The sequence below is a fragment of the Pteropus medius genome, unplaced genomic scaffold (genome assembly GCF_902729225.1).
Source record: "Pteropus medius unplaced genomic scaffold, Ma_sr-lr_union100, whole genome shotgun sequence".
In the NCBI taxonomy this organism is placed as follows: Eukaryota; Metazoa; Chordata; class Mammalia; order Chiroptera; family Pteropodidae; genus Pteropus; species Pteropus medius.
In genome coordinates, this window is record NW_024349519.1 from 3,428,934 (window position 1) to 3,456,757 (window position 27,824).

Below are 27,824 nucleotides of genomic sequence, written 5' to 3' on the forward strand. Positions count from 1 at the left end.
AGAATTACGAGTAGAATTGCACTTTACGCCAAATTCCCTGGAACTACTCTCAATTGAAATTTATTATATTACCTTTCAAAGTATTGTCTTAGAATAGCTTTTCTTAATATCAACAATAAGTATATCTAGATAGACACATTTATCCAAATACATTATCCAAATCTTCAAATATAGTAAGACTGAATGATAAAAGGTGTAAACACAAATCCTTGAAAGGTTATAACTAAAATTTCCTAATAGTTCTTAATCTACCACTCTGTAACTCTATTTTGGTATTTATTTTACACACACACACACACACACACACACACGTACACACGTGCATGCGCACACACACAAATTGATTATATTTTCCATAACAACACTTAAAAAAATTAGTGAAAGATTTGTTTTGTATACTGATCATGTTAATTTTTAGAACATTGTCATAATGTTGCTATGGCTCCCTCTAGAAAAATAAAAAGCACCTTCAAATTCATACATATTGCCCTGAAAGACTACCTCTTTTCTTTTTTAATTAGATATTATAGTCTGACATTCCCGAGCAATTCTTAGTTTCTTTTCATGAGTCCCCAATCCTGATTTTGTCAAACATGCAACATATATTATATAACTGCTCAGATTCTCCTTTAAAAAAGGACAGACATATGACTGCATATTAGAAAGGAGTTATAATACAGTGTTAAACAATTCTGTCATTCCCTTAACTTCTGTAGTAACTTTCATGAGACTTCTGAAATACCAGAAATATTTTATATCTTCTTTATTGAAGTAAATGTTTTAATTAGAGGAGGAAAAAAATAACCAGAGCTAGAAAAAATTTCATTTTAAACAGATCAAACATAGAAGTGGGTCAGTTTGGGTATCTGTAATAGCAGCCATCAACCTCTATTTAAGCTACAATAATGGACAGTTCTGCTGTTACTGTAACATAGGAACCAAAGAGTTGTAAAGCTGAAAATGGTCTTAAAGGTTAGTACGATGTTGCATTCAACGTAGAAATACCTTAACATCCTTAAGTGAGATAATGGTCATTAGCCCTTTTTAGGAATAGGGAGCATATCATCTAACAAGTCACCCAATTTAATTTTCACCTAAACTATTAGCAAGATCTTCTACATGATTTAAAATGTTCTTTAATTCTGGTTCCTGAGGTAATACCTACTCATTAAAATCAAAGCTAGGTTTGGTTTGCGCTCATCACCACCTGGCTTCAATTATACAAAAGCATCCTATGAAGCCTCTTCTAATGGAGATCACAGATTCTGTTTCTTCAGTTATTACTGATTGGGGAAGAAATATGGAATCAAATTCACCATGAAAGAAACTTTGAAAATAGGTAATAGAAAATAAAATAATTAGTGATATTGGCACAAATGAGAAAGCTTAGATATAAGAATTACCTATATGAGATTAGGACTAACGTCAATGAAGAATAATAAGTATCTAGATCATTGTGTACTTTATGAAGAAGATAACCTTGAAAAATACATTATCTCTTCTTTTTTAGGCCAAATGTTGATGATTGAAGAAAAGATGCTTATCTCTTCAGAGCTCTCTTCCTAGTCATCACAGATCCAAACCCTAGAGTCTCTTAACACTGGAATCTCCATCTACCCTGCCTCAAGAACCAATTTATTATGCTCTCAATCTGATTATTTCCAATCTGTGTCCTGTTCTTCTTTGCTGCAGACTGTATTACAAGAATGACTTAAATGGAAAAAATCTTATTTTGGTACCACGACAGGAAAACAACTGAATAGTTAGAAACATTTCTGTGGAATTCTGGTGCTGGGAATTCCAATAATTGTAGGAAATCGAGTAAATGCTATCTAAGTATTCTTGGTTTTCCTGTTCCCAACAGAATCTTCCTCTTTTCATGTTAGTGATTATTCAGGTTAAACTGAGCATTATTCAAAGAAAGAAGGAAAAAAACTTCCCTTGAAAGTATAGGTATTTGTAACTCCGAAAATTCCTACAACTAAAAACCTTATGGAGACTATGACAGAAAGGCCCTGATACAAATTAGGTGTTGATCTTTGAAAGCTGCATTACCACAAGGCTTTAAGTGCTCTCATGTGCGAACTAAAGGATTGGATGTCTATTTTCCTAAAGCAAAACTCTGGACCTATGCTCTGTTAACTTGCAATATTTTTACCTGACACACTGTGTTGCTGGTAATTGTAGGAAGATGGAATTGCACCAATAGGAAGCTGTGGCTTTGGATTGCCCGGTGGTACCTCATCATCATCCTCCCCAAAATGATGAACTTTCTCGTACTTTTCTAGGTAACTGAAATAGAAAAACAACACAGCAGAGATTTAAAAATAGAGTTACATATTACTTTTTAAGTCTTATCACATATATGTTTTTCTTTTCTAGAGGCCCTAAATTTTTTAAAAACATTAAGATACTACAAACCTCTTATATTAGCGGAATAATCACTTTGACAGTATAAAACTGCAAACTCAATGGAATGATTCTAAAAGTGTTTTTCTGTTTCCATAAAAAACCACACCACTACTCAAATGAAAATATGAAAGTATGGAAAATCAAAGGACAACTGTCTGTAGATGAATGGCAAAATCTACTGATTTTAAAAAATTATGTATAGTCATTGTAAAAAACAAGTAAACATAGGAAGATTCTCTAACCCCTGACCTCCCCTGTCTCACTCACCAGAGATAACCACAGGTTCATGTGCATACTTCTATATATTTTCTGTGTATAGTTTTACTTGACATATTTTAGAGATCTAAGGATGTTCAGTACATATGGTACCAGTTCAGTCTTTAATAGCTGTATTTGAGCTTACTGATACATCGCAATTTAACTAGATCTCTAGTAATACATTTAGCTATCTTCAATTTTGTTTTTCTGCTATTACAAATCAATGCAGCAAAAAGCTTAATCTGTGCACTAGTTTGAATATTTTTTCCTGGATAGACATTGGAAATGGTATGCTCGTTTTAAACACCAATAGAGCCAAGTTCCCATTCAAAAGTCATGCGCCTAATATAGTCTGTCCAATTTATGAGATAGTTCTTGTATCCCCCACTGTATTACCAATACTGAGTATGATCAATCTTCTTGATATTAATTAGAATTAAATTTTCAAATTTACAATCTATCATTCATTACCTATTAGTTTATAATACGATTCTCAAGTAAGATTTTAAAATGGGAAAACTGTCAAAGTCTGTAACTTGTTATTGTACTTCACAAGTAAGTTGAGCTGATTAATACAATGCCTTATATTTATCACAGAAAAGTTCTAGAACCTTCTACCATTTTCTGATCCAGGCAGGCACTAAATCCATTAATAGCTATTTTTAAAGTCCTGCAGCTACCCGCCCCTTTGCTTTTGTACGCAGCTGAGATGAAGAAGGGGTTTATCAATAAACGTATAAGATGATCTCATAAGTACTACTTTGTTTTTAGTACCAAACCTTAACTTTCAAGGTGGGATGAATGGAAGCTATAATTTTATAAATATAAAAACTATGACATGGAAAATCTTTACCATTCTTCATTTTCCCTTTTCAACTTACAAGGCATAATAATTCATGTCTTTGAGCTTGGAAAGGAATTAAACTGTCCTTTTCCATTCCTTCCAAGTTCTCCATATAAGCTCAATTTGAGCAATGAACTCTTTCCTAGCTGGCAGCTTGATAGCTAATGAATCCAACACTTTTTCTTTACCGTTGGAGACACAGTATACTAACACAGGGACATATGCGCTGATATAAGCCTTGCATTGAGGAGGGTATGTACTGCACCCTGACCCTGGGGATGTCCCCCAGCAGACAGCATTTATAGTCCAAAAACAAAAAACAAAAGGATGATTAAAAAGAGCCTCTCTCCAGTATAGACACACAGTGGACTTAAATAGGTAAATAAATCAAGCCTGTTCTTTTTGAATTTCTAATGCAGGTATCATAAAAAAGAAAAGTATATATAAAGTTAGACACAAATAGCTGCTCAAAAATTAGGTGACATTTTCTGCAAATGAGAGATTATTTACATCACATGAAATCGCTCAGGCAATAGTATAGAGAGGTATTTTAGAGAGTATGATCTTTCAGAACTGATTAAACTCACTGTGCAGTGGTTAAAAATAAATTAAATATAATCTTTATTAAATAATTTTTACATAAATATAACAAATAACAATGAAGATGTAGAATTTTAAAAATAAGATCTTATACTAATAATATTTTAAAATGCTCTTTATAAATATGTTACTCATAATTGAGCATAGTAGATTTAAAATTTGTGTTTAATTATGGCTGGGGGAGAAAACAACATTACTAGTAAAGAAAGACTATAAATATGATGTTTTCCCTCCCAGAATACCCAAAATGGAGAGTAACATGGAGTGACTGACAGTACACAAGTACTGTACACTCATAATTAACAGCATATGTTATTATATAAAGCCTTTTATAATTCAAATTTTCTTAGGATTTTAAAAATATATGACTTTTGGTCCCTTGGCACATTCTAACCTTATTCTTCCAAAGAGATTCTTTACATTATTCTAAACCCTAGAAATTTATGATTTAGGCAAATTGTTATGATTTTGAAATTTTTATTTCACTGGATTGAGGGCCAGTAATTGTTCTCACAATCATGATTAACTATTTCTAACTGGGATTCAACCTTTCTTAGTTCATACCCAGTTCTGACCCCTTGACCCTCTTAATAAACAAACACTAAGTCTTTTCTTGGTTCTTCAAAGTTATACTTCTAAAAATTAAAAAAGTATTAATAAGCAGGAAAAAGCGGTTAAGCTACAAAATTAAAATTTAAAGTCTAAGCCTTCAGATTTAATTCTTATGACCTTGAGTTTACACAGTAACAGATATACTGTGTTCACTCATTAAATTACAAATGCTAGACAGACTGCACATTTCTCTTCTCAAAGTCAATAACATCTTGAATAGTTAATATATTAATTACTGAGCTGTTACAGCAATCTGCCTAGCACGCTATATATTTAACTCAAGACTGGTAAAATATTGGAATACAGATGGCAGTAACTCCTTCATCAGGCAACCACAGAAAACTAGGTTCCACAGTTCAACATTAGGAAGATTCAGATTGTGTGAGTTATATCTTCTTTTTCTTCAATTCTGCATCAATTTATTTTATGGTGGATTCTTTGGCATACATCATAGACTTAGAGGATGGAGGCAAATATCAAAATTGGCATATACAAATTATTTTAAATGGTACAATTTAAATGGTATTTTAAATGGTTCAATTAAGAAGCTTAAGTGTGACCAAAACTACTGGGGGCTGAGGGGGAGAGTCCATTCAAAATAGCATCAAATAATCTTGGTAGTTTTACTATGAATGTGGAAAATTTAACCTCTTGCAGTATCTAGCAGATCAAGTACACATACACAAAAAATAAGATAGATTATCAAAGACTTGAATATAATCACCAATAAGATTAATTTCTTTAGACATACAATGTTTTTTTTTCAAATATCCACGGAAATTATATAAAACTGATCATATATCAATTCATATAGAAAATCACAATAAATTTAGGATTAAATATTTTATAGGGCATATTCTCTAACTACAATGCAATTCAAAGATTTTTTCTAAGAAATTAAACTCTTGAAAAATTAAAAATAACTTTTATGATGTAAAATTCCAAACCCATATGTAAAAGTAGAGAGACTAGTGCATGATACCCATCAGCAGATATTAACTCATGGTAAATCTTATTTCACCTAAACCACAATTAACTATCTTCATATTCCTCTCTCAGATTACTTTAAAGCAATTCCCAGATACCATATAACCCCATCTGTAAACATTTTGGTAGAATTCTCAATAATTAAAAACAACGATAACAACAATCACCAATCAAGAAAACACTTGATTATTCTTGGAACAAGGGGAAAACAATCAAATGTATACGACTGGGAACACTTCTATATAAAAACTTCTCCATAAGTTTTAGGAAAAGACGGCAGTTCAAGGACCCATATTCATTTCTTCACTCAAATACAACTGCAAAGAACTCTGAAGAATAAAAATAGAGGGATACTGCATCATTCTTAAGTTAGAAACTTTCAAAAATTCTAGTCCACTAAAAGTAACTTCAAGGATCCACAAGACTAATTTGCAAAACACTTCTTGAGAGAGGAACATGATCTAGTGGAAGAGATCCTAGGCCAAAACCCATAAAAAGGCAAGTTCAATTTATATTTTCTTTAGCTAGGAAGGATCAATGGAATGTGAGTGTGTATGTCTGACAATAGGATCCAGAGAGTGATAATTATTAAGAAAAAACTTTTAGAAGGTTAGGTTGAACTCAGTGGTTGTGCAAGGAAGCAAAGTCCTCTATAAACTTCACCTTGTAGCTCTTTGTCAAAATGAACCCAAAGACCCAGGTGTGTGGGCACCTATGAAAAGCACTGTCATAGAGGTACCATTTCAGGTAATGGGAACTATTGATGTGGTGTACAAGTAACTTCAAGATGAAACACCAGGCACAAAATCAAGTATGGTGACATGGTGACTTGAAAACTATAAAAGTAATGAAATTTTTTTTGCCCAGAATTATCCCCAAAAGCAGGGGCCATTAAAGAGTAGATATGACGATGTAGAAGATAACTCTGATAATGTAGAGGAAAGCTGGATAAAGTTCTACATGGAAAGAAAAAGAACTAATGAAAACAACTGTTCAAAATTAAGACATGTATGATAAACAGGAGCTCAAACATAGAAAGAAAACAAAATCTAGTGGTCCTGAAGGAAAGACCAGAATAGTCTTTGATACAATGATAATAATCGTTGACATGACAGAAAAAATTCTTTATCTAAAATGCTTAATGTGTAATCAAAAAGATCCCTGGGGCTGGGATGTCAGGGTGCATGAGCTACCAGGAAAAATTTAATAAAATGAGAAAAATACTCAGACACATCTTGATGAAAGATTTAAGCTTCAAAGTAAAGAAGATTCCTAGAAGTAGGCAGAACCACCCCCACTACCCAAAAGTTACATGGAACAGTTGAACCAGGCTTGACTTTCTTCTAAATTAATTGCTAGACAATAATAAACAAATATCAGAGTTTTGAGGAGAAAAGTTATTTCACAAGAAATCTCTACCCAATCACGTTGCTCAACTAAGACAACCGAAATTCATTTTCAGATATGTCATGACTCAGAAAAAAATAAAGCCACATAGCTCTCCAGAAAAAAATCTCAAAAACGTACACTAATCGATAGCTGGATCAGAATTAAGGAATGGTTAAATAGTAATACAGATAACTGATGATGAACACAGAAACTAAACTCAGACAGATATTAGTCTCGACCGTAACTAACTGTTATATTACAAAAAAGAATGCAAATGCTGTTGGTAATTACAAAAGAAAATAAAAATGTAACATTATTAAAATAATTCGAAAATGATAATCTTTATATGACGTTCAAAAAGGTTTCCATAAAAATAAAAAGAGAAGGCAGTAGAAGAATTAAAACTGTACACAGTTATTTATATTAAGGCGTGAACAAAATGGGTTTATTCTTATAGTTAAGGAAAGTATATTCTTGGCAATATTTCTAATTTTTTTTCAAATGTTTAACAACAAAATTAAAATCAAGATCATTACTTTCCAAATCACTACAGGGAAATAAAAATATTAATGTATATAATATGCAGAGAATAGGAGAAAAGCAAGAATACCCTTTGATGTAGCAATTATGCTCTTAGGCATATACTCTAGATGAAAATGGAAACAGTCCAAATATTCATACCATGCATTAAAACACTGTGGCATATTCATGCAATGAAATATTATATGGCAATGAAAATTAATATACGAACATGGATCAATACAAATGGCATCAATAACAAAATGTTAAGTAAAAAAATTATTTCAGGAGAACACATTATGATTCCATTTATATGAATGTTATAAAGAAGCAACAAAATTTAAATTTTTTTTAGCAATAAACAAGGTATGTGGTTAACCCAAAAAGAAAAGCCAGATAATAATTATCTCCTAGGAAATAAGCTCTAAATTATCCCTCAGAATAGAAATGCAATTAAAAAAAAAAAAAAGGTGCTTCTATGATATTGAGTTTTGGTATAAACGTGTGCATTAAGCTTTTGTTGTGTGCATATTTCATAATATAAAAAAAATCAAAACATCAGGAAAAAAGTGGTGAGTTATTTCAAACTTTTGAAAAACAGATAATTCCACTTCTATGCAAAATGTTTTCAATTACAGGAAAAGATTAGAAGCTCTCTGAAAACTAATCTAGCAAAACTCTGACAAACTTCACAAAAATTGCAGTTACATAAGACTACATATATAAATGTTAAAAAAGTCAATCTATTAATATAACACACACACACATTCAAGTCTGAAGATTTCATTGCAGAAATCCAATGACAGTTCAATATTGAATTCTGTAACATTAAATTCACCTGTAGATTGAAGGGGAAATATAAGGATGTCAAAGTTTATTTAATAAAATGAAACATCCATGCTTCATTGAAAAAAAATTAATAAAAAATTCCAGAATATTTCTACTTTTGGATCTCTCATATGCCCCTTTGTTGTGCCAGAAAGAACAAAGAATTCCCAAGGTACCTCTTTTACCAGTACAGGCTTTCTCAGAACATTACGCCTCAACTTTTGCTTCTAGAGAAGAGTACCCTTCAAACTGGGGCACATATGCAAGATACTCCAATAGGGAGAAACATTTAATTTATGAATTGACACTGCCTCCTCCCTCCCTTGCTCCATATACCAGGCGGTCAATATGTGAGACAATGTGGGGAGGCAAACAGTGGAATCCTCATACATTCATTAGCCTTTGACCAGTGGAACTTTAATTATTCATTAGATTCTATGTACTAATGTCAATGTATGTCTAAGTTAAGTGGATTTTAGATATTCTCTAATTTAAATTACATTATGTCACACAAAAAAATAAGAAAATTAGATTCCTTCAAAGAAACTAGAGTTTGAATAAAGCAAGCAAAAATAAAGAAAATGGCAGATCTTACAGTTCTCACATGAGCTCATTACCAACAATACTATGAAGTAAAAATAATGGCAATGTAATCAGAAATGAAGGTAGGCCAAAAGATTTATACATTATCAAAACAAACACCTACCTGAATTGTGGATTTACAGCTTCAATGGTGATGATGAATCTTGTCCTAGGCTAATGTTATACTTTAATGAAGATCTGAAAGATGTTCTAAGGATTCAGAATTTGAAGACAAACCTCTCTATTTTTTCTCCGCAATATTTTTCATCATTGAAACGTAATAAAAACTTTATAAAGTTTAAAGATATAGATTATTTCAAGTAAGTGTACTGATAAATATTTACAAGAGTCTTTCAAAGGCCAACTTTTGTATCACTGGGGAAACACTTCTTTTTCTCATGATAAAAATGGCTAAGTTAATACATGGAAAATATGGCAACAAAATAAAATACTGCTGGCAAATGATAAAGCACTACTGAGGTGAGAAAACAAGGATTCAAGTAAATTATACTGTGTATGTTTTCTATATAGCTGAGCTCAAGTACAGATGTTTCTAAGACATCTGAGCCTACAGCATTTCTTAGACTCTCTTTCAAAAATGAAATTCATGAAGAATGACTTTTTGGTGCATCACTGAAAGAAAGCTGTACCAAAGATATATTCTCACAAGCAAATGACTTTTTTAGAAAAAAAAAAAATTCAGAAAAACATTTTAATTCTGCTTAAAGCCATGGTGAAGAAACAGAGCTGCTTTGGGAAGGGGAAGAAGTGGGGGGAGATAACAGAGGAAGGTTAAAGAGAAAGGAGGTAGAAAACAGATAAAAAGAAAGTAAGGGGGAGGTTTGCCTGATGTTTCTAGGTATAGAAAATGCACTTTCGCAGGAATGCCACGGAAGTAAATGCATATCCATGTCAATTTGGTGCTGTTAACTTTGCTTATTTTGTTAAGTTTGGGATTACTAAATTACTCTTTTCCTTTTGGAAATTAATAACTAAATTATGTGAGAATACTTTAAGGCTATGTAAATATCCTGTTCTTTATCAAACTTTCACCCACTAGTTTTAGCATCCATTGATGATTCTTGACTGAATCAATTACTACTGTAATGGTGATTTTTCTTAATTCCATTTATTCTGTCTACATTTATTAGCTGGTTTTGAGTCTGCTATAATTGAGTTCTTTCCATCCTATCTCATTTGTTTATTTATACACCACAGACTCAAAAATTATTCAATGAATATTATATTCCTGTTATTATTTATTTTAATCTCCAAATTGTTCTAGATTTAGCCAGTGGGAGACCTTTCAAACCAGTTTCCATATGCTTTGACATGTCTCTATAAATTTTTGAGTTCCTTGCTATACATATCACACAAGATAAAACAGGCTCATCTTGTATTTTCCCCATTCCTGCCCTAGAATCACCTTTTTCTCCAAGGAACACTGCTTCTTTATAATGAGGAATGGTACTTAGAAACCAATATCTATACCTTAGGTGTGCTCATTCCTTATGGAGGAAATCTAGGCCCTTTCAATATACATAAGAAATATAAACACATGCATGCACGTGTATAAATCTATTTCTATACCTCTATAAAAGTATGAGATCATATGTATTAATACCTCTACAGCTAATTCAGTACCAAAGGTCTCCCTTTTCATATTTTTAACTCTTTTCTCTGATGAGAAATCTGGCTCATGTTTTTCTCAGTGAAATTACACATCATTTTCAATCCTTACAGTAAACCTTCTAAAATTCAATATAATTTATATAGTTCTGTTTGTCTTTAGATCAACAATATATCATTTGAAACACGGGTTCATTTGTTTTTGTTTGTATTCCGTTTTAGGTTTATTCTTCCACATTCTTGTTGATTTTATCTTTTAAATTTTGCTATTATTTACTTTATTTTAATTAACTATCTATGAGTCTATTTTCAGTATGAAAACTAAATTGTGGATTACAGCTAAGGCAGTGATTAGAGATAATTCATGTGACACATTTACTTTGTCCTTTTATTTTGTTTTCAAATTAAATATATTTGATACCATGGATCCTTCTGCAGATATTTTACTAGTCAACTCTTAGTTGGATAAAAATCATGTTCTGGTAGCTTCCTCAAGAAGATTCATGTTATAGTATTCTCTGAGTTTTGCATATTTAAAATGTTTTTCTACTCTTGTTACTGGAAGAAAAGCTTTATATAAAATTCTTGACTTGCTTTTTTCCCCTCTATAGTTTCTTGAAAACAATGTTCCACTGTTATTTTGCTTGGTATGTTACTATTTAGAAGTCTGTGACAATTTAATTCTCTTGTCCTGTAGGTTATTTGGGATTTTTTTTTTTTCCTGGAGGCTTTCAGAACTTTAAAGTCTAACACTTTTACAAGAATATGACTCAAAACTGACTGCTTAAGATCAATATCCCCAGATATCCTACAGTCTTTTCAACATGTAGATACAAGTATTCTTTTACTACTGAAAAAAATTTAATTATAATTTTAAATACTATTTCTCAATGTTGAGTTTTTATAATTCAACTATACATACACGTTGAATCTTTTTGTCTCATTTCCATCTCAACCACTTCCTCTTTTACCTGTTTTACTTTAATTCATTTTCATTTTTCTTGATTATTTTTGTCTTTCTTCAATGCCCTTTATTAAATTTTCAATTGAGTCCATTCTCCCTTGAGTATCTTGAAATTTAGAATTTCTAAGATAATTTTTGTCATTGTCTTCCATCTTTCCTGGGGTCAGTCAACTCTCTTCCCATTTCTTCCTAGGTTTCTTGGTAATTTAGGGGGTTTTTCAGGGATAATTTTTTATTTCTTTTGTTTTTAAATTATAAGTCTAGTTAGTTCTTCCTATCTCCAAATGCTTGTTTGAGGTTATTTCATTCAGTTTGAGAGCTATGTTACAGTTTTCTTCTGCTGTATGGTTGTTTTCTTTTGGAGAGGGGGTTTTATCTGTTGAGATATTTTGATTCCCATGTTACGTTTTCTTATGGTGGCTTTCCATAAATTTAGGAGCCTTTCATCTATTTTGACTTTGACTTTGGGGTGGTTCACAAGATTCTCGTTTTGATAGCATCATCTTTTGTTATTGTAGCAAAGTATGATTTCTTTAATGAATGACCTTTTTTTTTTTTTTGGTGGTGGTGATGATAAGGATGGTTATGTGTCCTATAATTTGGGGGAGAGGTTTCTATTTCACTTTGCAAGACCTTAAATTTCCCCGTTTGCTTCTCCTTCCTTCACCATCCAATCTCTAAAGGGTGCCTTCACTTCTCTTCAACTTTCTTCTCCCTCAGAAAAAAAAAAATACCTTTCAAAGACTGCCATCTCAAATCACATGCACTTTTAAGCCCAAGACCTGTAGTTGGTGCTCTGATCTATCAGGACTGTTTTGCACTTATGGTGTGGTTTCTCTTTCTGACGATGATTTTAGAGCAACCTTAGTTTTCTTTCAGAGTTTTTCAGAACTTCCCTTGTTCTCTATAAATGCTTGTGTCAGAAGAGAAAAATATTCTGCTGGGATCTGGTGATTACTTTTCCACTTACAGAAAACTTCATTTATCGTACTGTCCTCCAGTTATGCTGAGGGTATAGATTTTGTAGTTTCATTTGTTCTTCTCATTGCTCTTTACTGATTTTGGAGGCAACATGGAGAGACTTGGATTTATCCTTACCTATCGTTATCTTTACTTGCCCAGAAATCGATTTGATCTTTTTTATAAAAAAAATAAAAATTTGACAGTGTCCCAAAATTTACAAGAAAAACTGATCTCAGGCAAGATGAAAAAATGCTAAATCAATTTCAACAGAAAAACACTGCATAACTGACAGAGGAATTTTTAAAAAGGAGGATTATGATTTACGTGTACAATGATGCAATTGTTACATTTTCATCCTTTTATTATTCTTCCACAATGGAAAAGCAAGTATCAAAATAAACTGAATACAGAAACAGACTTCTGAATCAATGTATGACAAACTATTAAACTGATATATATTTTTTTAATTGAAGCTCACTGTTCTCATAAAATAGTTTCTGGTTATTCATTCAACAAAAATTTATTAAGCATTCACTATTTGCCAGACACTGTTCTAATGCTTGGACTACTGAGTAAACAAAGCAGACAAAAATCTCTACCCAAATGGGGCTAACGTTCTCATGGGAGGAGACAAACAATGAAATTCATAATATACTTCTTAAAAAGATCACAAAAGCTTTTTATATAGTTAATAAATAAAATTTTAAATGATTTATTTCACTTTATCATATCAAAAATTTCCTTTTGTATATTTCTATCTAACTTACACCTACGTTCAATATTGGGGTGTATGCTCCCAATTTTCCATTTTTGGGAGCATAATTACATAGTCTGAGGAACACAAATGTCTAGAGGACATCACCAAGAGATCTTGGACGATATGCGTTAAAAGCATTAAAAATGAGTATCATTTGATCTCAGAAATCTTTTCTCTAGCAAATTACCCTAAGTAAATAAACACATTATTCAAAGATGTAGTCAAAGATATAGGCAAAGATTTACCAAAAAAGGAAAAGAAAAAAATTCAAGCTGTTCATCACCATTTATAGGGATGAAAAACAACTATTCAATATAAGTTTTGTGTAAGAAAATTCTATGTAACCCTTAAAAATGGTATAAAAGAATATTTAATAATGTAAGATATTTGAGATACTCTAATGAAAAATTTTAAAAATGCAATGGAGCATAAGGTTCTAGTTATTTAAAATATACACTTCATAGTAAATATATGCAAAGAAAATACTAATGCTATATAAAATGTTGACAGTAATTAGTGTTAGTATGTGATTCAAAAATTTTTACATTTATAATTACTAAACTTTCTACAGTAAATATGTTTTGTTTTTATTTTATCTAAAAACTAGAGTATAGGTAGAGAAGTTATTCCTTCTGAGTCTGGAGTGAGAAGAAAATAAGATATAGAAATAGTGTAAAAAAATCATATATGCCAGTTTCTATTTTCTGAGTATATTAGAAACATATCTAAAAAGAGTACAAAAGGTAGGAGTGGGAATTGGGAAGGTTACACAAAGTAACAAATCTTTAAAACATTTTTTTTTTTTTTTAAAGAAAAGAACAATGTGGTCATTTCTTGAGATGGTACGCAGGTAGCAGTGTTATCTGAAGAAAGAGATTTTAGTTTAAATTGGAAGGAAGAAGACTGGGGAAGCTAGGGAGTGGATAGGAGGGATAAAAAGCATATAAAGGGAAGAAAGGAGAAGAAAGAGGAGATGGACAAAAAGAAGGGAAAAAAGTAGAGAGAGGAGGAAATAAATTGGGAAGTACAAAAGAGGAAGGGGAGTAAAGTGTTGAAAGGAAGAAAAGGAAGACTGAGGAAGAATAAAACAAAACAGAGAACTCTAAGAAAAAGTTGAGGACATAAGTTTATCACAAATAAAATGGGTTATCTAGAGACTTTATGAGAAGAGTTGGCTTGTGGTGGTTGTACAGTGAATAAATTATCCTACACAGGGTGAAACTTCTAGATGAAACTTTGATATTGGCACATGGAGGGTCCACAAGATGTTACATTAATATCCCTATATTAAAATGTATCCTTCATATATGTGTGGATTTATTTCTGAATAACTGTAAAAGCTAATATTTACTTATATTTCTTAAACAATCTATGAACTCTTCCAGGTTTTAAAACCTAGTAAAATATAAAATTTCCAAGGAAAAAAAGACAAGGGTAGAATATTACAAGTAAGTAAGTTTCAAGCTGAAGTGGGAAAAAGAATGGCACTGGTGGTAAAAAGTCCTCTGGAAAGCTGAGAGAATAGGTATATTATCATGCTAAATTATTCACGACAAAAAATAATAGCTAAGTAGGCAGAACATTATGAAATTCCTTTTCAGAATCAGTTCTATCACATAATATATAAATTAGTTTCATTACTGAATAGCTGCACTTTGTTTCCTGACCTCAGAAAGTAAAACTGAAGGCTCTGGCCAAATGAAGAAGAAAAATCTTTACCCTCAGGGGAGCTCTCTTGTTTAACCAATTGAAGTACACAGGACTAATGCCCTCTACCTTTAGAATAACACCATCAGATCTAGGAGCACACTTGGAGCTCTCCCTGGTGCTGCAACTGGCCCTGGCTGTCTGAGACCTAACTTAAAGACTAGTTTTTCTAATCACTGAATCCAAGTTTACTATTTCTATGCTGACCTATCTGCCTGAATTCTCATTAATCTTACTGCAGTAACCTATACACTCGCCGTGCTTCTTTAAGTATATTCTCTTAAACTTTATTAGGAAATGCATAAATGTAGAGATAAAGCACAGGGTTCGAGGTCATTTGTGCAAGATGTTTTCTTTATATTTCCCAATAATTTAAAAAAGTAATTAATAACCAAAAAATAAAAGCATAATACTAATGAGTCCAAATAAAACCATGCTTGCACACACGTGTGTGCACAGACACACGCACACACACACACACGAGAAGCACTAGATTAATTTATCATAGGCTATATGGTTAGTTAAATATCTCTAGGAATCTTCCTAGAAAAAAAATATTCACCTTTGAGCTTACTTTATTTTATTGCCCTATCTACTCTTACAAAACCTGTAAATCTTTAGTTGTAGTCCCCTCTTTCTGACATATAATTGACAGCAATCATTCCACTACCTAAATAAAGTGTATACACTTTATTACATTTACTTCTTTAAAACACACACACACACACACACACACACACACACACACACACACACACTCATCATATTAGGAATCCTTCCAGAATCTAAGCACTTATCATGAAGTAAGGATAACCAGAATTCCCAAAATCGCAATGTAGAAATCACCAAGAGTAACTTTTGAGTTTAGAAAATAGCTACTATTTACTTTTTGAGGGGAAAAAATAGTTTGTAGTTTTTTGCTGCACTTATTCAGAATGTGCAACAAAACTAAAACCCCAAAAGAATCAAAAGAAACTGTAATATAAAGCTTCATCTGAATGACTTGGGCATTCCAACAGACACTGTGATTTTAACAAAGTTAACAATGGAAATCTTATTTAAAAACTAATAAAATTATTAAGTTTACAATGGAAACAAATATGAAAATAGGTTTAGGAAAGACTGCCTGATCTAAGTATAACAGAAGTAAAGAATTCTCTTCAAATTTATTATTTTGGTCCAAATGGCCTGTTAGCTGATTTAATTTTCCCCTGAATTGCTTAGTCCTCTGAAAAAGACTAAGCTCTCTCATGAAGAGCTTAACCTGAAAAGCTCAATCAGGTAGTCAATTGCTGGGAATCTATTTATCTAAAAAATGTTTAAAATTAATACTTCTTATACTACCTAGTGACCTAAAAATTATACATCAGAAAAGTTTTAGATATTTTCGTCACAAAAAAATGTAAATACAATAATTAAACAAAGTTATGGAACCATAAAAAGGAAAAAGGCAGAAGCAATTTTCTTGATTCCATCTCATTTGCCATGTCTGTCTTATTCATTGCTTCAAAACAAATATGGTGGTTGGCACAGAGAAAGGCATAATGTAAATTCAGCTAAATTCATCCAGTCTGTAATCTCTCTAAGACTATATTATTTCCATCAAAGTTTATATCCTACCGATACTCTGTGGGAGGAAAGTAACATTCTGAACACACAGTAGGTATACAATAAATGCTTATCAAGTATATAAATCATGTTTTAAGTTAATTTTCTAGGTTTAAAAATCTCCATTTCTCTAGTTTTTCTTCATATGGTCTATTTTCCAAATATTGATCCTTTTTGGATCCATGTGAAACTCCCCTTATAACATTTTAGTTCTTCCCAAATTAAACTATGTACAGCCCTGGGGGAATCTAAATTTAACTTCCCACAAACAAAAGATAAACGTATTAAGAAATTCTTATATTTTTATTCTCCACTGAATGTAAATTTTGCACAGAAATCCACAAATATTCCTATAAGCAGAATACTGTCAGTGTAAACCACTGCCTAACATTATTGCCTAAGTATTATTACATTTCTACAATTAGAAACAAAGTATTGAATTTCTTTTGCTTCATACTTTGAGGTTGATCAGGTAGATAATCCAGTTCGGTTCTATTTTAATTAAAATAGTGACTGCATAATGTCATCATGATAGTTCATACTTCATAATATATTTTGAGCTTTGGTTGCTTCATACTCTTGATATCCTTATTTTAAGCTTTTAAAATCAAGATGAAAATGATAAAATTACATAGAATATCAGTTATAGAAACATAATAACAATATTCTTCTACAACCTAGTAATAGGCATAATTCTTTTTTTCTTCCTTAAACTCACCTAGCAAGGTTGCTAATATAGGTGACAAGCAATAAAATAAAATATACAAATATGGCATACAAAAATATCAATATTTTAACTTACAAATGAAAACTTTATGAAGGTTCCCAAGAAAATAGTTATCAGTAAAATATAAACTGTCTTTCAATATTAAATCTAAAGATTTTGTTCATAAACCACTAAAATCCTAAACTATAAAACAATTTTATAAATATATTTAAGTTGCTTCATTCTAGAGGCACTTTATATTAAATAGTAAAGTTGTACATCTACCTACATTACTAGATATATAAAGATACACACACACACACTTGTGCACCTAACAACCACATGCAGTAGGGGAGCATTTCGCATGGGACAAAACTGGTTCTTTTTACTTTCAATCTTTATATCCAAAACAAAAATCTCAGGCTGATGCTAGTATTTCTTTGGCATCTCTCTAACTCTAATCTCTCTTTTTAACAAAGAATGGACTCACTGTTGCCTTTTCACTCTGATTTATAAAGTTCTTTTTCTGGTAGATGTTACTATGTATTTACTGTGACAATGTATTATTTACATTTTAAATACAGTTACTTAAGTAAAAAGGGATATAACAAAGAAAAATATTAAGGAATTAAGAGTAGAGATGATAAAATAAGGCAGATATTACATCTTCTACAGTAACAAAACCCTCAAATTGTCACTGGGTACATGCCATCAGAGAAAAAAGAATACATTTCACTGACTTCATATCTAGATGTGGCCATGTGCCTAAATTCTGGACAGTTTAAGATCTAAACAAGGTTACCTATGGCAGCTTCCAGGAACTGTCCTTAAAAGACAGCTGGCATTCACCCTCTCAGCCTTCTTCTTCTTCATTCCTTTCTTCTTCCTGCCAGCTAGATTACAAATGATGGCTGAAACTAAAGAAGCCATCTAGGTTTGTAAGGTGACCTTGGCATTGGAGGCTATGCATGGCAGAGTAATGAGATAAAAGGAACCTGGATTCCTGACTACTTTATTTAACAGAGCTACTATACTAGCCCTTTCCACCTGCTTGCAGACTTTTAGGTGACAGCAAAATAGACTTCTAAATTGTTTAAGTCATTGTCGTTTGGGGTCGCTGTTATTTCAATCCAAATCTAACCCCAACTGCAAATTATGAAATATGAAAAATATTGTCAAAATAGTATGTAAATGATTGAAGTGGGAAAACAATGAACTAAGGCACTGGAGTGCTCAGGATAGATCACTGTCAGTCCCTAGAATTTATCAAGTGATCCACGAGTCATTAGCAGTTTGAGAAGGAAAAGCAGTTTTGTACATACACGTGATAAATTTTACATGTAAAATTATTCCCACAGAAATCTTATTATAGTCTATATTCTTAAAGGTTGAACACATGTTGCAAGAACTAACTTTCAGGTCATCCTGACTATATTCAGAGCTCAAAAATTACTATCTACTTGGTTAAATTTGTTTTTTCTTAATTATTCCTCTTGTGTTTCATCATATCCCCAATTCACAAAGTTAAAGAGCCATCTGAAAAATAATTTACTGGAGTGTAAAAATGATTCTGAAAACAGTACCAAATGCCACCACGCAGATTAAGATAATACCAACAGGGAAGGACTCCAGGGACAGAGACTATGAATATTGTTGAGACAAACAAATCTGTAAGTGTGATGATTTCACACACATCAAAAAGAAAACCTCAAAATAGAAGGTATAATCACTTTTACACATTAGATCATATTTAACTGACTATCCATATGCCCTTAGAGCCCACTGTCTCATCAATAAGACTTTAACAAATGGTAATATAGGGCTGCTGAACCCTTAGTCATTTTCAAACAAAATAGTGACCTTTGATAAACCAACTGAATGAATTTCAACAAAACAGCTTTCACTCCCCCAAAAATCCTTTTCAGATGAAAACTGACAAATTCCCCCCCCAAAACTAAGGGGAAACAAAGATTTAAGGGGGTACCCTTTTAAATTACACTTCTCACGAGAGAAAAAAGCACAATTTAGTCAACTGTGAAGGAGCTTATTAACTAAATACAAACCTCTTGACAAATACTATGATTAGAGAAAAGTCAGAAGAAAGCACTGGCAAAAATTATCAAATCATAATGTATAGCGTCATACAGTATCAGTGACATGATTTAAAAGAGTAACTACTATCCCAAATGCACATCTTAGATATTTCACTTTAGAGTTGGACAAAACCATTGATGCAGAAGGTATGAATCAACTTAGCATACAAAGAGAACTGTATATGAGAAGAGAAATGCTCAACAAATTTCAATTCTATTTATCACTGAATATTTAGCTTGTTTAGAAAGCTGAAAGCAGTTTTAATGGAACATTATCCTCAAGTGCATCAAGGAGGACACACATGAATTCGAGTCCGCGATCTGCTTTCTTTCAGAAGATCAATTAAAAGCTAACGGTATGCCTTTTAAAAATTGTTAAGGTAAAATTCGTATAACATAAAATTAACCATTTTTAAGTATACAATTCAGTGGTTTTAGAACATGCCCAACACTGAGCACTATCGCCTCTATCTAGTTCCAAAATATTTTCATCACCCTCAAAGGAAACACTGTACCCATTAAACAGTCTCTCCCTTTTCCATTTCGCTGTTGCGCCTGGCAACCAATACTCTGCTTTCTGTCTCTATGGATTTGCCTATTCTGGACACTTAATGTAAACTGAATCATACAATGTGTGACCTGTTATGTATGGCTTCTATTACTAAGCATAATATTTTTGAGGTTCATCTACATTGTAGCACATTATCAGCACATTCCATTTTGTGGTCAAATAATATTCTACTGTATGATTATACCACATTTTCTTTATCCTTTCATCAGTTAGTTGATGGACATTTGGGTTATTCCCAGATGTCTTGTGAGTAGTGCTGCTATGAATATTTGTGAAAAAATCATTTAAATACTTGTTTTAAATTCTTATGGGTACTACTTAAGAGTGGGACTACTAGGTCATTGAGTAATTCTATGTTTCACTTTCTGAAGAACTGTAAAACTTTTTTTACAGTGACTTAACAATATGCTTCTTGATCTCAAATCACTGTTGAAGAAAACAGTGAAAATAGTAAAACTAATCAACTGTGACCACTCTGTACACATCATGCCAGATTGTTTTAGAACAATGGCAATGAATAAAAGAATTTGCTTTTCTCCTTAAATGTAATCTAGCTGTCAAGAGGGAAATAAATAAGGTTTTGAAACTGGAAAATTTTTTAAATTTCATGATACTCATATCTGTAAAAATCATTTCTGTGGTTTTACACATTCTTCAAGTATCATGCCTAAGAAGTACTTCAAGGCTGAAACATCATGATTTTTAATGTTGAGGTAAGTTATAATTTCTTAAGAAATCCCAATATTAAGCTAAGGACTCTGAAAAATAGCTGACGTAGTTCTAGGTTAGCAATAACCAAAAAAAAAAAAAAGCCTCGGTTTGGGTACCCAGGTTTTCTGAATACATTATGATTCCATTTATGAGAATGTCATAAACAGCAACAGAATTTAAATTTTTTTTTAGCAATAAACAAAGTATATGGTTAAACCACAAAGAAAAGCAAAGATCACCAAACACACATGGAAACACGTCACCATGAGTGCTGAAGAACATAAACAATATCCAATTCATCAAACATAAAATACAAAATAAACTTGTAGGAAATATTTAAAGAAATAAAATGTGGAGTGAAAAATTGAGCAATGGTCAGAAAAGACATAATAATAGAGTCTAATATATGCCATTAGAGTCCATCCTTTGAGGAAATAATACAGTAAGAAAAGATTTGAAAAGGTAATGGCTATAAATTTTCCAAAGACGATGAAAGACCCAAATAACACAAGAAAAAAACATATCCAGCAGAATAAAACGAAATGCACGCCAAGTACATTGTAATAAAAGAAAAAAATCTTACAAGCACAGAGAAAATGCAGATCACTGACAAAGGGATGATAATTAGACTAAAGATGACTCATCACCAACAACTTAAGGCAGAAGATGTGGAATATCATCAAAGTTCTATTAGAAAAAAACCTGTCATAGAAAATGATGCATGCCCTCAGCAAAACTACCTTTCAAGAACATGGATTAAAAAAAGGATTTTCAGACAAATAAAAAGTTTTTCACCAAAAGACCTACTAAAGGAAATGCTAAAGGATGTACTTCAAGAAGGAAAATAATACCAGGAGGAAGGTCTTAGAGAGCTAATAAATGGTGAACAAATTGGTAAATTTGCCAGTAAATATAAAAAACATTCAAATAAAAAGTAAATACGTACCCTTGGGTAAGGTTATAACTGATAATTGATTTGAGCTGTACACTTATGCTTTGAGTACTTTTTTTTGTAAAATGTTTACTGACAAATATTTGCTCAAATAATATTTCCTCCCAAGCCCCACATTGTTCAAATAAAATAATGAAGATAATAGTCTTTTTAAAGAGAACTATCCAAGAGTAACAGTATTAAGATCTATTAAAAAAGGAACTATATTCAAAGACCTGAAAGGAGACTGAAATAGAGTGAAAGTGTGCTAAGGTCCTTTAATTGTTCAAGTGCAGATGAAGCTATAACATAAGACTGTTAATACATAAGGTAATATTTCCAGGGAAACCTCTAAAAATAACAGAAATAGTGTATACAATTTCGAAGCCAGGTGTATTTACAAATGGAATAAAAAAACAAGTAAACCAAAAATACATTAAAGTATTTTTAAAGTCTTATTTTAAAGCAGGAAAAATAAACAATTTAAAGTAAGGTAGTAAAAACAAGTCCAAATATACCAGTAATCACAAACAATAAAAATAATTGTTAATAAACTCAAGATTTTACTGCAGCCAGACAGAACTAGATTAAAAAACAAAATAGAAAGATATGATGTTATTTATAAGACACCCAATTCTTAAGTATAGAGAAAGGTTCAGAAGTTGTAACAGTTATATTCTAATACATAAACTGAAAGTTGCTATATCAATAAGGGGCAAAATAAGTTTAAAACAATATTATTTGGTTTAAAGAGGGTCACTATATAATAATAAAAGGTTCAACTTACCAGAAAGGTATGATAGTTGTAAATACGTATGTATGAAAAAATAACCTCAAAATATTTAAAGCAAAAGTTGTTAGCATTTACAAATTTACAGAGAAATTTACAAATCTGCCACTGTAGCAGGAGATTTCAACACATCTCTTTTGTTTATTGATAGTTCAGGCAGGCAAATAAATTAGTGTGTGTGTGTGTGTGTGTAAAATGATTATCAAGGTTAATCTAACAGACATTTAAATTAGAGACTACACATTCTTCTGAAACACGAGAAAGATTTATAAAAATTGAGCATATACTACGCCATAAAGAGTCTCAACAAATATCAAAAGTAGGATCACAGAGACCACGTTTTGACAACAATGCAAATATATTAGAAGTCAATAACAGAAGATAAAGAATTATTGGCCCAGTGGAAGGGCTATAAACCAGAAGAGTTAACCTGGAATCCCATGTCCTAAATTAAATATAATCTAAAATGCACCAGTCTTCCACTAGGCAAAGAAAAAATTAACCTTGCACCACCATTCCCGGGGGGGCATCTGAAAAGGAAGATGGTTTTCTACTTGGTTATAAAACAGTCACATGTTGTCAAGTAATACTTTACAAATGAGGAAATTGAAACTTAAGGTAGTAAGTTTCAGAGTCAAGATTTGAACCTGGGTTGTCTATTTATTGAACTCAAACTTACTATTTTAAAATTTGTAGTAGGCATTTAATAAATGTTTGTCAAGTGAGTGAATAACAGGTTCTCAGACTTGCTTGAGTATCAGATCAGCAGAATTGATTAAGGACAAATTAACCGAATAGTTACATTTTTGATGTGTACTGCTCTAAGTTTGCAGGATGGAAAAGTCCTTTTGCTACACGTACATAATCCTTTCTTAACAGGGAACTGCTTTACAATAGGTGACTACCGATTTTGACTCTCGTAAAACATTTCCTTTAGGTTTACATTTATTTTCCATAAAAGAAAGTTCTTAACACAGACTGTTACATGCTTTACGTAATATTCTCCCTCCCCTCCCCACCGAGAATTCCTTTTCTCATTGCTTAAAAAAAAAATTAGATGCTGGAAAACTTTCAGTTTGGAGAACAGAAAAAAAGAAAGGAATTTCCTTGAAACTTTTTATTATGTGACTATTATAGACACCCATATTGTAAGGGATAAAAATAAAGAGAAGTTTCCAATAAAAATATTAATAAGTTTCCTCTATGTGTCTTTTCTTGAAACGTTTTAGAAAGGTTCTAAAGTTAGTTGGTTGTTCCTGATAACATAGTAAAAAAACCTCTTTAAAAGAAAGAGGGTCTGAACTTGGAAGCTAAGCAGGGTCGGGCCTGGTTAGTACTTGGATGGGAGACCACCTAAGAAGACCAGGTACTGTAGGTGTAAAAAATAAAAGCACAAGGGATTGTAAGCTGACAAGGTCCTTGCAATCTGTGAGGTCAACCAAGGGTTGCCTCACCTAAAAAAAAATAAAATAAAAAATAAAAAAAAGAAAGGGGTAAAGAACTAGATAAAATCATGAATTTTGGTATTTGTCCAATAGCAGTATTGTGATAGAAATTTCTATAAGATACTATGCATGGCATGAATCAACAATCTTCTTTCCAAGTATTACTAGGAAAATAATTCTAGGCATTAAGACATCCATTAGAGATTTATCAGTGCTTGATCCTCGTAAGTGCTATTAATGATACCTGCATAATTCTAGACAGTAAACAAAGGTTTCATACAATAACTCAAAAGTTATTCCTTCCTCTTTTATTACATAAACAAATATCAAGGATCTCTTAAGGAAACTATTGTTGATTTTCTAAGGAACATGAAATACCTCTAAAGCTGATGAAACTTTTCTTACAAAGGACTCACAATGATGCAGTGTTCACATTCCTATGCATTAATATTCAAGCAAGCAAATGTTAGCTTTAAGTTTAGTCATTCTCCCGAAGCCAAACAAATTTAACATCAAACAGCTGATCATAAATTGGCTTTATTAACTTATAAAACTGAATAAACTCAAGCATTAAAATATAGTGTATATGGACTTAGTGCTCAACTTTATAGCTCTTAATCAAGAAGAGAAAAATTTCACATGAAAAGATTTATATGAGTTTATATCTATCAGTCCAACTCCTAAGGACTATAATCTTTTTTCTAGCAGTTCGTTATCTAATCAAACTCTAGTCTGTTTCCCTGGCACATGTTATATATATGTATAAATGTAAGTAATCATTCACAATTATTTGGAAGACTACTGCTGAGAGAAAAAAGAAATTTTCATATAGCTTATTTTCTGAAAGATTTCATAAATTTCTCTATAAAATACAGACATACTGGGGCCATAAAAATATGCTTAAGTACAATATAAGTATGGATTATGAAATCAAAACTAGATTTAAATCCCAATACTGCCATTTACTAGATATATAAACTCGAGGTACATAACTTATCCTCGGTTTCCTAATGTGTAAAACTGATAGAATACCTACATAACCGTGTTGTAAAGGAGACTGTGTACTGAACTTGGCACATGATGTTCTGCATAAATGTAGTAGCTGCAGATATTATGTTAATGTTCTCAATGGTATCTAAAGTAATGTTATAGAATCAAAACTACATGCTCTCTCTAAAGTTTCAAATTTAAATGTTGAGTGTACACTATAAATGCTTGATTAATTAGATTTAAATGTTGATTGTACACTATAAATGCTTGATTAAAAGCAAAGTGTATGAAAATAAATACTAACAGGTAGGGTAGAGAAACAAGAATAGAAAAATTTTGGAATAAATTAAATCTTGTTTCAAATTCTAGCTTTGTCTCTTAAAAGTTATATGACTTTGGGTACATAGGTAAAGTGGGGGTAATAATCCATACCTTCACATGATTATTTTGAAGCTTAATCGGAATAATATATCCTAAAAGCCTAGCTTTATATTATGTCTATCCATTCAAGACTTTTTCCAATTTAAAGAAAAAAATGAATTTTAGGCAGCTTGAAGAAATTTTAAGCTAAAGGTTGCCAAAAGCATTAGATCAGTATTATAATTATACTTTGTGAATACTATCTGGATTAGAAATAGAATCTATATAAAATTGATTATTTTCTATAATTATAGGTTTATAAACAAACTTTATACATCTTTTAAAAAATTAACAGTTTAAATTGCCCAAAAAGGAATAGTGCTATGAGTATTCTGAGTACGTCACAGTGCTGTAAGGATTAAATGAGATAATATATTTAAAAAATCATTTGCTAAACTCTTACGCACTATACCTATTAAAGGTATTACTATTTTCTTTTGGAAAGAATGCTTCCTACACTACATCCTTAACCTCTTCTCCCTTCCAACTACTCTCTTTTTCTAAACTTGTACGTGCCCCGTGGAATAAAAGATTTGAGAAGTACTATCCTTACTATTATCATGTATGTTTACAGTGATTATATCTTACATATTTTATAGGGCAATATTGATTTCAAATATTAAATTATATTGTCATACTATATGAGAATATGTATTCCAAGATTTGGTTTAAAGAGTATGGTCACCATGCTTAGATTAATCCACATCCTGATCTTTCTGTGAAGCTTTCTCAAAGATTCTTTACATCGGGCTAGATTCTTCTTACTTTAACCAAAAGGATCAAATAAACTTGTTTATTACCTTTATTTTTCACTGGTGATAAAGCAAAAATAGAAAAACTATATTTTGTAGAGAAAAAATATAGTTTATATTTATAAATATGAACTGTATAACAGTACAGTTATAAAGGATTATAATTGTACATTCTTTATTGGTGACTCAGAATTTGACAGTATTTCTCCACAGCTATGTGATATTAGTCATTCAACAAATGATTTCTTGACCTAGCTTTTATTCTCACGGTCCTCTCTATGTTATACATAATATATTAACATCCATTATCTCATTGCAACTTCATGTTAAAATACTTCTATTTAAAAGATACTATGAATAGACCCTAACTACTAGTAATCTGTCTAAAGTTTTTTTCACTAATACAAGGCCCTTGCATTTAGGCCTTCTGAATCATAGATCAGTTATCCTTGTTATCACATAAATTAGCAGGTTATAATTATTTTCCCTCATGCCAGAGGAAAGGGCAAAGATTCCTGTGTCTCTGACAAAGAAACCCAATGCTAATGGAATCTTCTTAGTATAATTCATGATGATGATGATGGCACTAGTTACCAATTATGAAACACATACTATGAGTGTTAAAACCATAATTCAAACCACTCAGCAAGTTAAAAAACTGAGGACTAAAGAAGTTCAATAATTTGCCCAAGGACAAAACTATTTACATGACAGAATCGGGGTTTAAACTTGTTAACTTCAGACCACTAGTGTTTTTCTCTATAGTTTACTGCCTTCACTTCATCTTCTATTTACCTCCATTCCAGCTGAAGAAATCAAGAAAATCAGGAGGCAGGCTTCTTAACAGTCTGAAAGACTTTCAAGAAATTCTCTGGTTAGAACAAGGTTTTCCTTTCTTATGTACATTACAAATTTCAGCTGTTTATTCATAATTAGATAATTTATTATAATGGAAAGATCTAGATTCTAGTTTCTTAAATAACTAGTTCTATGGTATTAGGCAAGTCACAACCTTTTTAAGCCATAGTTTCCCCACATGAAAAAGGGATAAAATTACTAATACCAAATGTCGAGATTAAGTAACATTTGTGTGTAAACATTTAGCCGTCTAAAGAAAGTTAAAATAACTTTTCCTTTCTATATAGTTTGCTTCTAAACGAATCAAAAATATTATAACAAAACCATTGAATACAAATATATACAAAAATAATATAAATACATAAAATGAATATTTTCTTATAAAATGGCAAATTAGGTTAACATTAATGTTACTGATTCAGTATTTAAACTGTTTTATCAATATAATTTCTAATGCTGCTGACTTCTTTCTATATCACATGACAAGTTATGTTCTTTATAAAAGAACCAATGTAGTATATGCCAACTCCTTTAATTTTATAATTTCAATTTATATCTAGTCATCTTTTTTAACACTCTCTCCCTTTAAAAAAAAACTTAGTGGTATCTTTTTTTCATCCTCAAATTTTTCCTTTAATTTTCCACAACTTCTGTTAATACTTTTTACACCTCACCTCCACTGGTCATTTAACAGTTGCTGAGGAAGCAGCACTGCTTCCAAAACTGGTCCACAAAGTATTTGCTCCTCAAGATCTTAATAGATGCTCTACCAAAAAAGATTCCATGGCCAATTAACTTTCAGAAATACTGGGTTAAACAGCTTTTTTTTAGCTAAGAACACTTAATATATTAAGGTGCATAATGAGTCTCTAAGATACAATATGCAACTTTTCTCAGA

General features: G+C 31.6%; 1 protein-coding gene across 3 annotated transcripts in view; it reads right to left on the bottom strand.

Moving 5' to 3' along the window:
* The window catches only part of ARID2 (AT-rich interaction domain 2), a 128,177-nt gene that overhangs the window by 57,409 nt on the left and 42,944 nt on the right, over nt 1–27,824 (bottom strand). For all 3 annotated transcript variants that reach the window (XM_039882238.1, XM_039882237.1, XM_039882239.1), the window contains exon 4: nt 2,159–2,292. In XM_039882238.1, coding sequence (XP_039738172.1) covers nt 2,159–2,292 — 134 coding nt within the window. The remainder of the gene's footprint in view (nt 1–2,158; nt 2,293–27,824) is intronic.